The sequence below is a fragment of the Schistocerca cancellata genome, chromosome 2 (genome assembly GCF_023864275.1).
Source record: "Schistocerca cancellata isolate TAMUIC-IGC-003103 chromosome 2, iqSchCanc2.1, whole genome shotgun sequence".
NCBI lineage: Eukaryota > Metazoa > Arthropoda > Insecta > Orthoptera > Acrididae > Schistocerca > Schistocerca cancellata.
The window spans coordinates 122,557,981-122,570,928 of NC_064627.1; the positions used below are offsets into that span (position 1 = coordinate 122,557,981).

The 12,948-nt window shown below is 35.4% G+C and overlaps 1 protein-coding gene across 1 annotated transcript in view; it reads right to left on the reverse strand.

Moving 5' to 3' along the window:
• Positions 1-1,596: 1,596 nt before the first annotated feature.
• The window catches only part of LOC126143981 (mast cell tryptase-like), a 66,504-nt gene continuing 55,152 nt past the window's right edge, over positions 1,597-12,948 (reverse strand). Inside the window, exons 5-7 of the mRNA XM_049915462.1 lie at positions 12,137-12,298; positions 3,983-4,183; positions 1,597-1,902 (exon numbers count right to left, since the gene is read on the reverse strand). Coding sequence (XP_049771419.1) covers positions 1,760-1,902; positions 3,983-4,183; positions 12,137-12,298 — 506 coding nt within the window. The 3' untranslated portion in view covers positions 1,597-1,759. The remainder of the gene's footprint in view (positions 1,903-3,982; positions 4,184-12,136; positions 12,299-12,948) is intronic.

A 12,948-nucleotide genomic window follows, 5' to 3' on the forward strand; every position in this document is an offset into this window, starting at 1 on the left:
GTTCAGAATGTTCTTCAAACCAATGAAGGACAGTTGTGGCCCAGTGACTTGGAGCGTTGTCATTCCATCATTGTTTGGAAATGTGAAGGTCATGAAAGGCTGCAAATGGTCTCCAACAACAACTCTTACCAACTGAAATTCAGGCTCATTTCACCAGTCATCTAGGGTGCACCCAATATGGTCATGAGCCCAGGAGAGGCGCTGCAGGTGATTACATGGTGTTAGCATGTTGGTCGTCTGCTGCCAGAGCCCATTAATGTCAAATTTTAATCAAACAATGGAAAATCCAGGATGGAATGAACCAATATTAGAGAAGGAAAGTTGCTACTCACCATATAACAGAGATCCTGAGTCGTGATAGGCAGAACAAAATGATTCACACAATCATAGCTTCCAGCCATTAAGGACTTTGTCAGCAATAGACACACACACACACACACACACACACACACACACACACACACACACGCGCGCGCGTAACTTTCACACACGTCTGCAGTCTCTGAGACTCAGCATCTCCACTATATGGTGAGTAGCAACTTTCCTTCTTTAATATTGTTAATGTCAAATTTTGCAACACTATCCTAATTGATACATTAGTCATACACCCCACATTGATTTCTGTAGTTATTTCATGCAGTACTGATTGTCTATTAGCACTGACATCTCTACACAAATGCTGCTGCTCTCAGCGGTTAAGTGAAGGCCATCGCCCATTGTATTATCCGTCCCAAACGAAATGTCCCATGAGCCTAGCTCCAGCTATCATTCCACATTCTGTTAATTCCAATTGTGCAGCCATAATTATGTCAGGCATCTTTCCATTATGAATCAACTGAATACAAATGACAGCTCTGACAATGCATAGCCCTTTTAAACCTCGTGTATCTGGTACTACCACAATCTATAAATGTACATATCGCCATCCCATTACTTTTGTCAGCTCAGTGTATATGTGACAGCATTTGGCAAAAATGGACCATAAGTGCCTACAACTAATAATAATAACAATTATTGTTGTTGTTGTACTAAAGACTATTTTGTATGTGCGGCATTAATTCATGCAAATGGAACTGAATTCCAAGAGCTACATATTTATAAAGTTCACTTCCTTGTTCAGAGACACTCATTCTACTCAGTAAATGTCCTTATGGTTGCATTTAGGAAATGTTATTAAACTCAACAAACAAACAACTCTGAACGGTAACAGTTAATAATTTCATAGATGACTTCTGTAACTTTTCTTATAAATATTTGATTTGACTGCAAGTGGAGGAATAATGGATTACATGTGTAGTTCTGTTGTTTGTGTGATACAGGACATTTTTACACCCTCAACGTTGTACTTGCATGGGATTGCACTGTTCTGTACAGAAAGCACTGCACCTTGTCATTGTACTCATTTGTGCTCAGCACAGCACAAGGATTAATATTTTCAACGAACTTATTATGTCTGATGGTTGGAATGAGCTGAGAAATTTGTCATAAATCTGAAAATGTTTCACTGATTTCATTAGTGGAAGGTGATAGAGCATTAAAATAAAAATGCACAAATCAACAAAAAATAAAATTATCTTTATAAATTAATATGGCAGTCTTTGGGAATTTTATGCAATATGTACATATAAATTAACTGTACATCTATATACATCATATGTACAATCATTTTTACAAAAATAGTTTCAGTGTAACAAATTTTTGGTATTCAGCTCTTGATTTTTTTTTTTGTCCCTTTTTGGGAAAAGTATAACATTGTGGGCTAAAGTTCTTGTTGCAAGCCCAGTTTCTTGAAAGATGCATGTATCCAATCAACATAATGTGAAATCCTGGTGTAAACGCCAGGTTTTGATGGTTTAGCACAACCATCACCCCACGATACAAGTCCTGTTAGCACGAACCTCCCTGTAACCATATTGAAATGGTAAGTAATGATCTCATGTGAACAAAAATAAAACTTATTTAAAAACAATGTAGTTTATGTATACCATCTATGCCTGCTTCATGTTCCATCATCATGTATATTTCTAACATGAATGGACACAACTAAGTATACTTTCAATTATAAGAAGAGTAAATATAATTCATAGTCAATAACAAGTTTTTTATAATGAACACATTTGCCTAAAATGCTTTCTCACACATCTTTCTTACCTGATTAGGACAACTGATGTAATTAATTATAGCTGAAAACTAGGTTGACATTCATTAGTGATGGTCTGATATGAATAGTGGTCATGTATGGTGATTTTTAAAACCTATGACTCAATTCACCATGCCACCCTATTTAAGGTATTGCTTGAACATGATATAGATAGCAAAACAACTAACTCAATCCAATGGACTTTACCAAACAGCTTGAAAGTAAAATTAATGTATGAAATATATTATTTGTCTCTTTATTTCTAAATAAATTGTTATTCTCAACCAGAACTTTCCATGCATTATGGTATTGCATAAAATAATGAATCCTTTTTTTTTTAAAAAAAAAAAGTAAGGCAAGGTGATGGGTTATCTATATCCCTTTTCAGTCTGATAGGGTCATAAAAACATGGCAGAGAGAAATATCTACAATAAATATGGGAACATAATATATAAAGCAATATCAAGTGCCTCATCTATGTTGATGACCTAACAGTGATGACCAGGACTACCATAGAATCCATACATGTCCTAGAGAAGCCTCATGTGACCACTACCAAAATTGGCCTCCAAGAAAATACAGAACACAGATTTGAAGTGTAATAGTCAGGAGTCCCTTATGACGATATATGGAAACATCACACAGGTTAAACATGGGAGAAGTTATGAGGAATACTGATAATAGCAGAGTGACCAATAAAAGCCAAACAGAAAATATCCATAGAGCCTATAAAACCACCTACAATATTCATAACAAGAAATCCCTTTCCACCTAAGCCAAACTGTTCCACTAAGAGATAGTTGTTCTCCCAGAATCACTCCATGAAGTTGAAATATCATCATTACCCATCAAACAGCAATGTCACTGAGAAAATTATTCAGGCCAAAAGTTCAAGATAGTATCTGGGTGCATAGAAACTCAAAACAAATATATGCCCTGATTGCATTATTTATTTTCATTGCAAGGAAACGATATTGCTGAAGCAGAAGATACACTGCTTATTTAATGTACGTTTTTTTTTTTTTTTTTTTTTTTTTTTTTTTTTTTTTTTTTTTTTTTTTTTTTTTTTTTTTTTTAAAAATATGTGTCCTTTTGGTTTCTGCATCAGTACAGTTCACTCACCAAGGGTTTAAACTGCCATGCACAATTATCTCTCATTACATTCATGCCTTTAAAATGACCCTTTTCACTTGACAAAATATCTGAGGAAGTTGAGGATGTTATCTGACTTCATTCCCATAAGTTCTTTAAACATTTGATATACCTGCAGAAACTCAAGGTTCACAGTTATAAACTGGTTTTTCTTGAATAACTGATAGTCTGAATTTGTTGTGGTATTTTACTCATTGTGCAGTCAACACAGCCATGACTATCCAGTCTTTTTTCTCTTTAAAAGTAAACTATATTTCATTCCATTCCATTTCTTTTTTGAAGAATGTATTAAGTGACAAATTATAATGCTGAGTGTAAGAGCTTAGTATGTGTGCTACTGCTTCTTCCCAGCTGCCAAACTGCATTTTAAAAGCAAATTCTTTAATTCAGTTAAGCTTTTCTCAGCTTTTTTCTGAACTTCATCTCTTAATTAATTACTCACACAACTTTAAAATAGTACGTTTCAGTTGATTCCTTATGCTAAAACAGTATTTCACAGTAATTTCAATCTGTTCAAAATATTTATATACTTCAAAACTATGTTGTTTATCTTTAATTTCTCCACTTTGTGCATGTATTGTAATTCCAACGATTGAAAGACGTCTCTTGTAATATATGATAAACTACTTATATAAAATATGTGTTTTATTTTCTCAGCTGTTAAAATATAGGTATATTACTAATCCTTACCATCAACTTCACAAGCCAGGGGTCCACCTGAGTCACCTCCACAAGCATCAACACCACCTTCAAGGAGACCAGCACAAAGCATGCCATCTAGAATGGCTTGATCTCGGTCCCCATAAACTTCCTTCGTGCGGCATGTTTCTTGTTCCAGTAATGGAACATATGCTGCTAGCAGTACATCAGAAAGGCTCTCCATGTCCTGAGCTATAAGAAAACAGGCAGTAGCAGGTGAGAAAAGGGGATATAGTCCATACTGAAGATCGAAAACAAGGCTGGAATGATTATGTTGTACCATTCTCCCCCCACCCCTCCCCCTTTTTCCTCACTAGAGTCCATAAAGAGTAGAAATATTATCTAATATTCATATACAAAATTATATCTTAACACCATTAAATTTTAATAATAGGAGATATCACAATCTGTTTAATCTATTATAACAAGCTATCACTGCCACTGCAACATAGAATGATGTCATCAATTTTTTATATTTCAGGAAGGTTTGGAAGGAGTGAATACAGAGTTTTTCTTAGCCTCTCCACAAGAAATATGGATATGCATGACTTTATTAAGCACTAGTTTCTGATGTGGAATACATAATTCCACAAGTAAGTACATGCTATGGATCATAGCACATGCTATGTTGATCATACTTTGTTCATAACACATAATGTCATGTTTCAGAACAAATATTTCCTGTCCATAGATAGCTTGAAAGTGACCATTCACATGGATGGCAGGTGGCCAAATTGTTGGTGGTCACACCTATTGTATCATGATCAGAGCATGGCAGTAGCTCCAACATGAATATCAATAAACTACAATAACCAACAATAGGTGGTTTCCACTGAGAATCACATGGACAAATAAGCTGACAATAAACTGACCAATTTAAGATGCAGTACAAGATGAGAATCACATGGGCGAATAAGCTGACAATAATCTGACCAATTTAAGATGCAGTACAAGCTCATCTTACCAGGAAAGTGATGAACATTACATTACTAAAGTTTGCAATTTCATTTCAAGAATCACACTGCATCTCAGGACTTCAAAAACAAATGGTTTACTGTTTGGATCAAATACTTTTTGATTACCATCACCACAACTGTGCTTCATGGAGTGTCCATAAAGAATGGCTATAATACATGTATTAAAAAAATAGACAACAGTGTTTATGTAGGTACAACATTTCTGGTTTTACTGCTGATCCTACTAAGAAAGGGCAGTATAGTTGTTAATGAACCAGACTAGCACTTTGGAGGAACGAGGCTAAAATCTCTGTCTGGGTATCCATATTTAGATTTTCTTTGGTCCTTAAATTGATTAAAGTAAATGCTGGGGTGGTTCCTCAAATAGTATATGGCCAATTACCTTCCACATCTTTTCATAGCCAAGATTGTGCTCCATCTATAATGTCCTCATCATGGTGTGTTAAACCCTAACTGTTATTTCTGTGTCTAATGAAATAAGATATGGAAGTGGCAGAGATGTACAAGATGTATTGGTTGGATGTAGGAGAGCAATATTGCACCTAGATTTTTTCACATAGATATGACCCATGTGTCAAGGGACTGGCAGCACAAATAATCAATTCCCATAGCTGTTGCCATTCTATGTGATGGTTGCATTCTGACCTGAGCTGCCAGAGTTGGCAATCATAGATGTGTGAGGTGTGCTTTCTTGTGTATATGAATGCTGATGAAGGCTGTGACTGAAAGCTTTGTGTAACTGTCTTAATTGTGCCTGTCCGCAACTTAACGTGTCTTCTTTACGGTAAGTAGAAGTCTTATCTTTTCCCACATTGTTGATATCCCTACATCAATTTTCCATTGTATGAAATATGGCATTCATATTTATTAATAATATAAAAGTTGAATTTAGCATATAATGAAATATTATTTTCCTTTAGCTAATATATCTTGTAAACCTAGAATAGGTGCCCCAATTGAGAAAGTATCTGCTCTTGTGGACCAACACCTTCACCCAGTTATGACTCAGCACCCGCAGCCCACCTGTCTCGCCCATTTGTGTGGCCTATTGACAAAACATTAGTAGAAGTGACGCAGTCTTATGACTATGTACTGCAGTGCTAACATTTTAAGTTTGATAAGTCCAATATCTGGCATGTTTTAATTTTAATTTTATATTGTGACATTTCTAAAGAAGGCTACATTATTATAGCCGAAATCTAGTTAAAGTTACTTTGCTTATGCAACTGGAGGCTGAATTTTAATATTAAACTATAAAGCATTTTTTATCCACATGGGAACAAATTTCCTTTGAAGCCACAGTCAAGAAAATATCCTCATTGGAATGAGAAATGTGATCAAAACAGCAAAAATGTATTTGCAATGTGAATATTAGTAGCATGTGGCATTATCAAAAGAAGAGCAGTAAGAGATAAATATATGGATGAAGTAAACTGGAGTGCCAGGGAACAGTGTAAAAGGCTAGAAACAATATTTATGGGTCATAAGACGTTTAAAACCACAGGTGGGGTAGCAAGTGAAATTTGTGACTGGACTGAGAATTTTTTGGTAGGGAGGAAGCAACATGTTATCTTCAATGGAAGGTCATCAACAGATGTAGAAGTACCATCAGGAGTTTTCCAGGGAAGTGCATTGTGACCTTGCTGCTCATGTTCTATGTTAATGGTCTTGCAGCTAATGTTGACAGTAATTTCAGGCATTTGACAGATGATGAAGTTATCTATAATGAAACACTGTCTGAAAGAAACTGCAGAAACATTTAGTCAGATCTTCATAAGATTTCAAAGCAGTGCAAAGACTGGCAACTTGCTTAAAATGTTCAGAAATATAAAACTGGGCACTTAAAAAAAAATTAGTATCCTTTGACTGTAATATCAGTGAATCACAGCTGGAATTGGTCGACTCATACAAATACCTGAGTGTAACAATTTAAATGAATATGAAATGGAATGATCACATAGTGTTAGTTGCAAGTAAAGCAGGTGCCAGCTTGCAGCTCTTGGACAGAATACTAGATTAGGAAATAAGACACTTAAAGTAGTAAAGGAGTTTTGCTATTTAGGGAGTAAAATAACCGATGATGGTCGAAGTAGAGAGGATATAAAATATAGACTTGCAATGGCAAGGAAAGCGTTTCTGAAGAAGAGAAATTTGTTAACATCGAGTATAGGTTTAAGTGTGAGGAAGTCGTTTCTGAAAGTATTTGTATGGAGTGTAGCCATGTATGGAAGTGAGACATGGACGATAAATAGTTTGGACAAGAAGGGAATAGAAGCTTTTGAAACATGGTGCTACAGAAGAATGCTGAAGATTAGATGGGTAGATCACATAATTAATGAGGAGGTATTGAATAGAATTGGGGAGAAGAGGAGTTTGTGGCACAACTTGACAAGAAGAAGGGACCGCTTGGTAGGACATGTTCTGAGGCATCAAGGCATCACAAATTTAGCAGTGGAGGGCAGCGTGGAGGGTAAAAATTGTAGAGGGAGACCAAGGGATGAATACACTAAGCAGATTCAGAAGGATGTAGGTTGCAGTAAGTACTGGGAGATGAAGAAGCTTGCACAGGATAGAGTAGCATGGAGAGCTGCATCAAACCAGTCTCAGCACTGAAGATAAAACCAACAACAACAACAACACAGTTGTTGATACAAGAAAATTCTCCTTTATTTTGGTATGGCTCATATTGTTCATTGTTTTTGGAGCTACCAAAAGTAAATGAACTAGGCATTTGAGAAATGTTCATCAAATGATACTCCAGCAATGAAAATATAAACTTCTTTTATTGTGGTCTTGAAGAAGTAAACTGGCCAGTGGATCATCGTAATTCAAGTTCTAAAATTATGACACATCTTGAAAGTTTTTTGGAGATTTTTAGCATAACATTTCCCCTACAGTATGCCTTAAAAAAAGGGAAGCAAACTGAAGTAGATAACTGCTTGTTTAAAAGTGTCAAGTGCTAGAAAATGACAGTTACACAATGAAGTGAATAGTAATACAATTTTATACTTTATAAAATATGTAAAAAGATATAAAACTGTATTTTGAAAGGTTTAGAATGGCAGCAAACAAAAGGCAAATAAAAAATTCATTCTGGACCATACAAATAGATCAAAGGCAGTATGGTCAGTCATAAAATGTGAACTTAGTGTCATAGCCAGCAGCCCAAAATCTCCAAAATTGAGTTGGTGACAAATCGACTGTAAATTCTCCAGACATATCACAATATTTCATTGAGTTTTTTGTAAATGTAGCAAAATCAAATGTTTATATCAGTGGTTACCTAGATAATATCCAACCCATTAGTCTTGATCAGGATAACATGGAAGTTCTTACTAACTTTGATAGAATTGCAACTGAAGATATAGAAAAAATAGTATTATACCTCAAAAATATAAATTCAACTGTATGGGATGAAATATCCACTAGAGTAATTACAACAGTTTCTACTATGTCATTACTGATAATTGAAATAATTAATCAGTCATTTGAAGAAGGATGCTTCCTAGATGCTCTGTTTACACTTTAGTATAGCCTCTACTCACGTAAGTCTCACAGGAAGATGTAGGAAACTACTGGCCAGTAAGTCTTCTCCCAGTCTTCTAAGAACTATTTGAAAAAGTTGTTCTAACCCAGATTCAAAATTTCATAGAAAAATCTAGTATCATCACATTACATGTTTGCCTACCAGAAAAATGTGAATACAGTATGTGCAATCAACAAATTTGTTACTGTTTAACAAGTTTGAAAAAGTCTCAGAAATTTTCTGTGACCTTATGTAGGCTTTTGAATGTATAAACCAACCTCTACTGCTGCATAAATTAGAAAGATACTGAATAAACAGTAGGACTTTGAAGTGGTTCAAATGGTTTTTAACAAACAGAAAGCAAATGGTAGTTACAACTTCAGGAACAGTAAATTGTTTCTCAGTCTGGAAAATTATTTCACAAGGAGTTCCAAAAAGTTCCACTTCAGTCCCAAAAAGTTCCACTTCAGTCCCAACTCTGTTTTTTATTTTATATAAGTGATTTACCTCCAAATGTAACATCCCAGTCAGTTTTATTTGCAGATGATACACCAGTACTTATTGAAAATGATACCACAGAATAAGTTCCCCGAAGAGTCATTGATGCTCTAAACAGCTTAGAACATTGGTTTGATGTTAATTAATGAAATTAAACAGGTCATAGATCCAACTAACTCTGTTTAACTAAACAACCAAAATCAAATTACTTCCAAATTACCCACAAAAATCAGAAAATTAGGGAAGCAGATTCTGTCAAACTCATGATGATATTTCTAGACAAAATGTATCCTGGTCTTCTCATACAAGCCACTTAGCAAACAAGTTAAACAGTCTTGCAATATCATTGACAATATTGTTCTACGCAAGTGATATCGACACTGGAAAAGTTGTTTACATGGTTACCTTGAATCTGTTGTAAGATATGGAATAATCTTTTGAGGAAATGCAAGTAATATAAATAGGATATTATTAATACAAAAAACTATTATTAGAATTGTATATAATGTTAAGCCTACTCACAATATAACAGAGACACTGAGTCTCAGATAGGCACAACAAAAAAGACTATCAAAAAAAGCTTTCGGCCAAACAGGTCTTCATCAGAATTAGACAACATACACACTCACACTCACACTCACACAAACGCAACACACAGACACATGACCACTGTTTCTTACTCCTGTCTGGCCTTGGAAACCAGAGACTGTGAGTTGCATTTGCATGAGTGTGAGTGCCTATGTTGTCTAACCCTTTAGAGACCAGTGGGAACTATAGTTCCCACTTATTAGTTTTCGCTGTAAGTTCAGTGGTAATCCGTGTTCCCACTTCTAACTTGTGCTACCATCTCTGTTAGAGTGTGATAACTACATGTAGATTGTCAACGGTTAGGCGAAAGCTATTATATTTCTACCTTGTGAGTCAATCAATGTAGAAGCGCAGTTCCCGCGTGAAAACAAGCCACTGTTTCGACCGTTACAGCGGTTTTTGGATAGTGTGCTTTCCTTTTGCATGTGAAGTGACTTGTGTTGTATTGATCTACTTTTATATTTATGGGGGAGATAGTATTTGTGTATATTTGCTGGATTTGACTGAAAATTACATAAATATTACAAGGTAAGTTAGTGGAAGCAGAAGTGAAGTATTCTGCCCATTGGCTGTGGCAGAGTATAATAAAATAATGGGAGGAGTGGATAGATTTGATCAGCTGCTTGAGCGGTATGCTTTGGCTGTCGTTCATGGAAGTGGTGGCACAAACTGTTTTTCTTTCTTGTAGATATGGCAGTTGTCAATTCCTAAGTTACGTGGAAGCTACAGAAGACAGAAGCAGACCAGCTAACATTTAGATTGCAATTGGCAAGGCAGCTTATCTCTGGCTTCTCAAGTCGTAAGAGAAGAGGAAGGCCCATTCATTTTCAAACACCAAAAAGAGGTGTGTCTGGAGCACCAGATGAAGTTTGTCCGGAGAAAGTTGGAACTCATTTCCCTACAAAAGGCACAACACACAGAAGATGCCGCCAAAGTAGCACTAAGAACAAAGAAAAGAGGACAAAAATAATGTGTAGCAACTGTCGTGTCCTTTGTGTGTAGCACCATGCTCCTCTAAGTTCCATAGTACATCACCTTAGTGAACTCAGAGGACAGTATGAACTAATATAAATATAAATGTAATGTTTAACATGTTTTTGCACTAAAAAATAAAAGAAATACATTTTGTTAAATTAGCAAATAAGGTTACTCCAGAGTTCAGTGGGAACAATAGTTCCCACTAATTTTTTTATACTCTCACTTTCAAGATTTAAACTATGATTTTATGAATGGTTTCTTACCCCAATAAAGTGTTCATAAAAAGTCTACAACTTCCGGAAATAATTTGGTCACTAAAGGGCTAATTCTGATGAATGCATGTTTGGCTGAAAGCTTTGTTTGGCAGTCTTCTTGTTGTGCCTATCTGTGACTCGGCATCTCTGTTTGTGATGAGTAGCAACTATCCTTTTCATAACATTGTCATTATTCCATGCTGGATTTTCCATTGTTTAATATTATGCCTATGAATTAATGTTAACAATGTTCAATGATCTAAATATTTTGACTATTCTGTGTATTTATTTTTATGAAATGATTATCTTTGTATGTAAGAATCCAGAATTATTTATAGAAAACCATGAATCAATGATCATTTCATGACAACATCTCTTAGATTAAAACTGTACTCCCAGACTCAGCAATTATGAGATATTAAAACTGAAAACCTTTCATAGTATGCACGCAGGTTTTTTTTTAATGATGAAAAAGATTTTTTTGCAGAGTAATGTTATAAACTTTTACTGATGATTGTAAATGAAGATTAATTTAGGGTCTTGTCTTGACAAATTATATATACCTTAATTATATTACTTACATTGGTGAGTTTTCTGGGCGTTGTATCAATGATTTACAAGTTTATGTAATGAGATAACAAAATTCAGATTCTGACATTTGGCATGAGCTGGTACACAACACAATAAGGGTTAAATTGGGCTTATTATTATTATTTAATTTTTTTTATTAAAAGTCATAGTAGATGTTATTGTGTTAGGCATAGGGAAAATGACACACCGTGCTATCTTGAAATTAGGTACTGTATGTGACTGTACCAGTACTGTGATGATGTGCTTGCTGTTGTCCAGTTTCTAATGCAGTGAATAACTGCACTAGACAGTGAAAGATTAGTAAATATTGTTTGGCATGTCATCCTGGTCAAACTTGCCCCATCTTATGCAACAGCCCACATTAAGCTGTCTGTCCATTACCACCATATAGCACTGTTTCTCAGCAGCTGCTGAAGTCCAGGTTATTCTTCAAACTCTCTTGTCTTTGTTAACATAAACCATTAACCTGTACATTCCTCTACATTACTTTTTAAGCAATCCAGCACATTGACACAAAAAATTATTTAAAAAATGTAAGAAGAAACAAACCTATGTTTTCCTCTGACAATGGGAGGTGCATGAAACATATGATATGCAGTATTTGTTCGGTCTGACTCCATCTACACACTGCAAAAATTAAATTGCTTATATTTGCCAAAAGACTGGATAAATGATAACTGAGGATTCCTAAAGAGAGACACGGGTTATGCAATTAAACCAACCAGAGACTTACGTTTCTGTGCTCCCCATCCTGTAACAGTGCACCAAGTCCCTGCAGCATTTCTGGTATGTGCAGCCGGGAGACATATGGGTCGTACATGTGAGTTATAACTGATCCCTTTATCACCTGTGGCTTTCAGTTTCAACAACCCAATATCATGACTGTAGTAACCATCTGTAACAAAAATACTGTGTGTTCATCCTTGACTTTTACCAATAAAATGATTACATAGTCAAATTTATATAGGACAATGTTTTGCAAGACATGTAGCCCTGCATGTTCGTATACATCCTCTCTTCTTGAATTTTATCCATTTTCTGTATTGTACTGTAAAATTTTGTACCATTTGTTTATTTCAGTATTGTCAACTATGGTGGTACCATACACATAACACAGCGTGCGCCTTTGTACCTGTCCCTGTGTGCTCTGAATGTGTTTATGCGCGCCACCAGTCCTTCTACCTGGTACTCTGAATGTGTCTAGAGTACCAGGTAGAAGGACTGGTGGCATGCTTAAACACATTCAGAGCACACAGGGACAGGTACAAAGGCACACGCGTTAACACATCCAGTGCAGTTAAAGGGTTAAAGCACTGTTCTTCTTTCTGTAGCATTTGATATTTTTAACTTATGCTCATTTTCAAAGGCAACCATTCAGTAGTGCAACCATTCAATAGTGCATTACTAATCAACTAATAACTTAATTTTCTATTATCTAAATATCTGTTTTAACTGCAGTTTGGTGCAGACAATATGCTTCAGAAACTTGTGGAAGTTTGTCTTTAAATTTTGCTGTCACAACATGATTGAATATTGGAATTATTA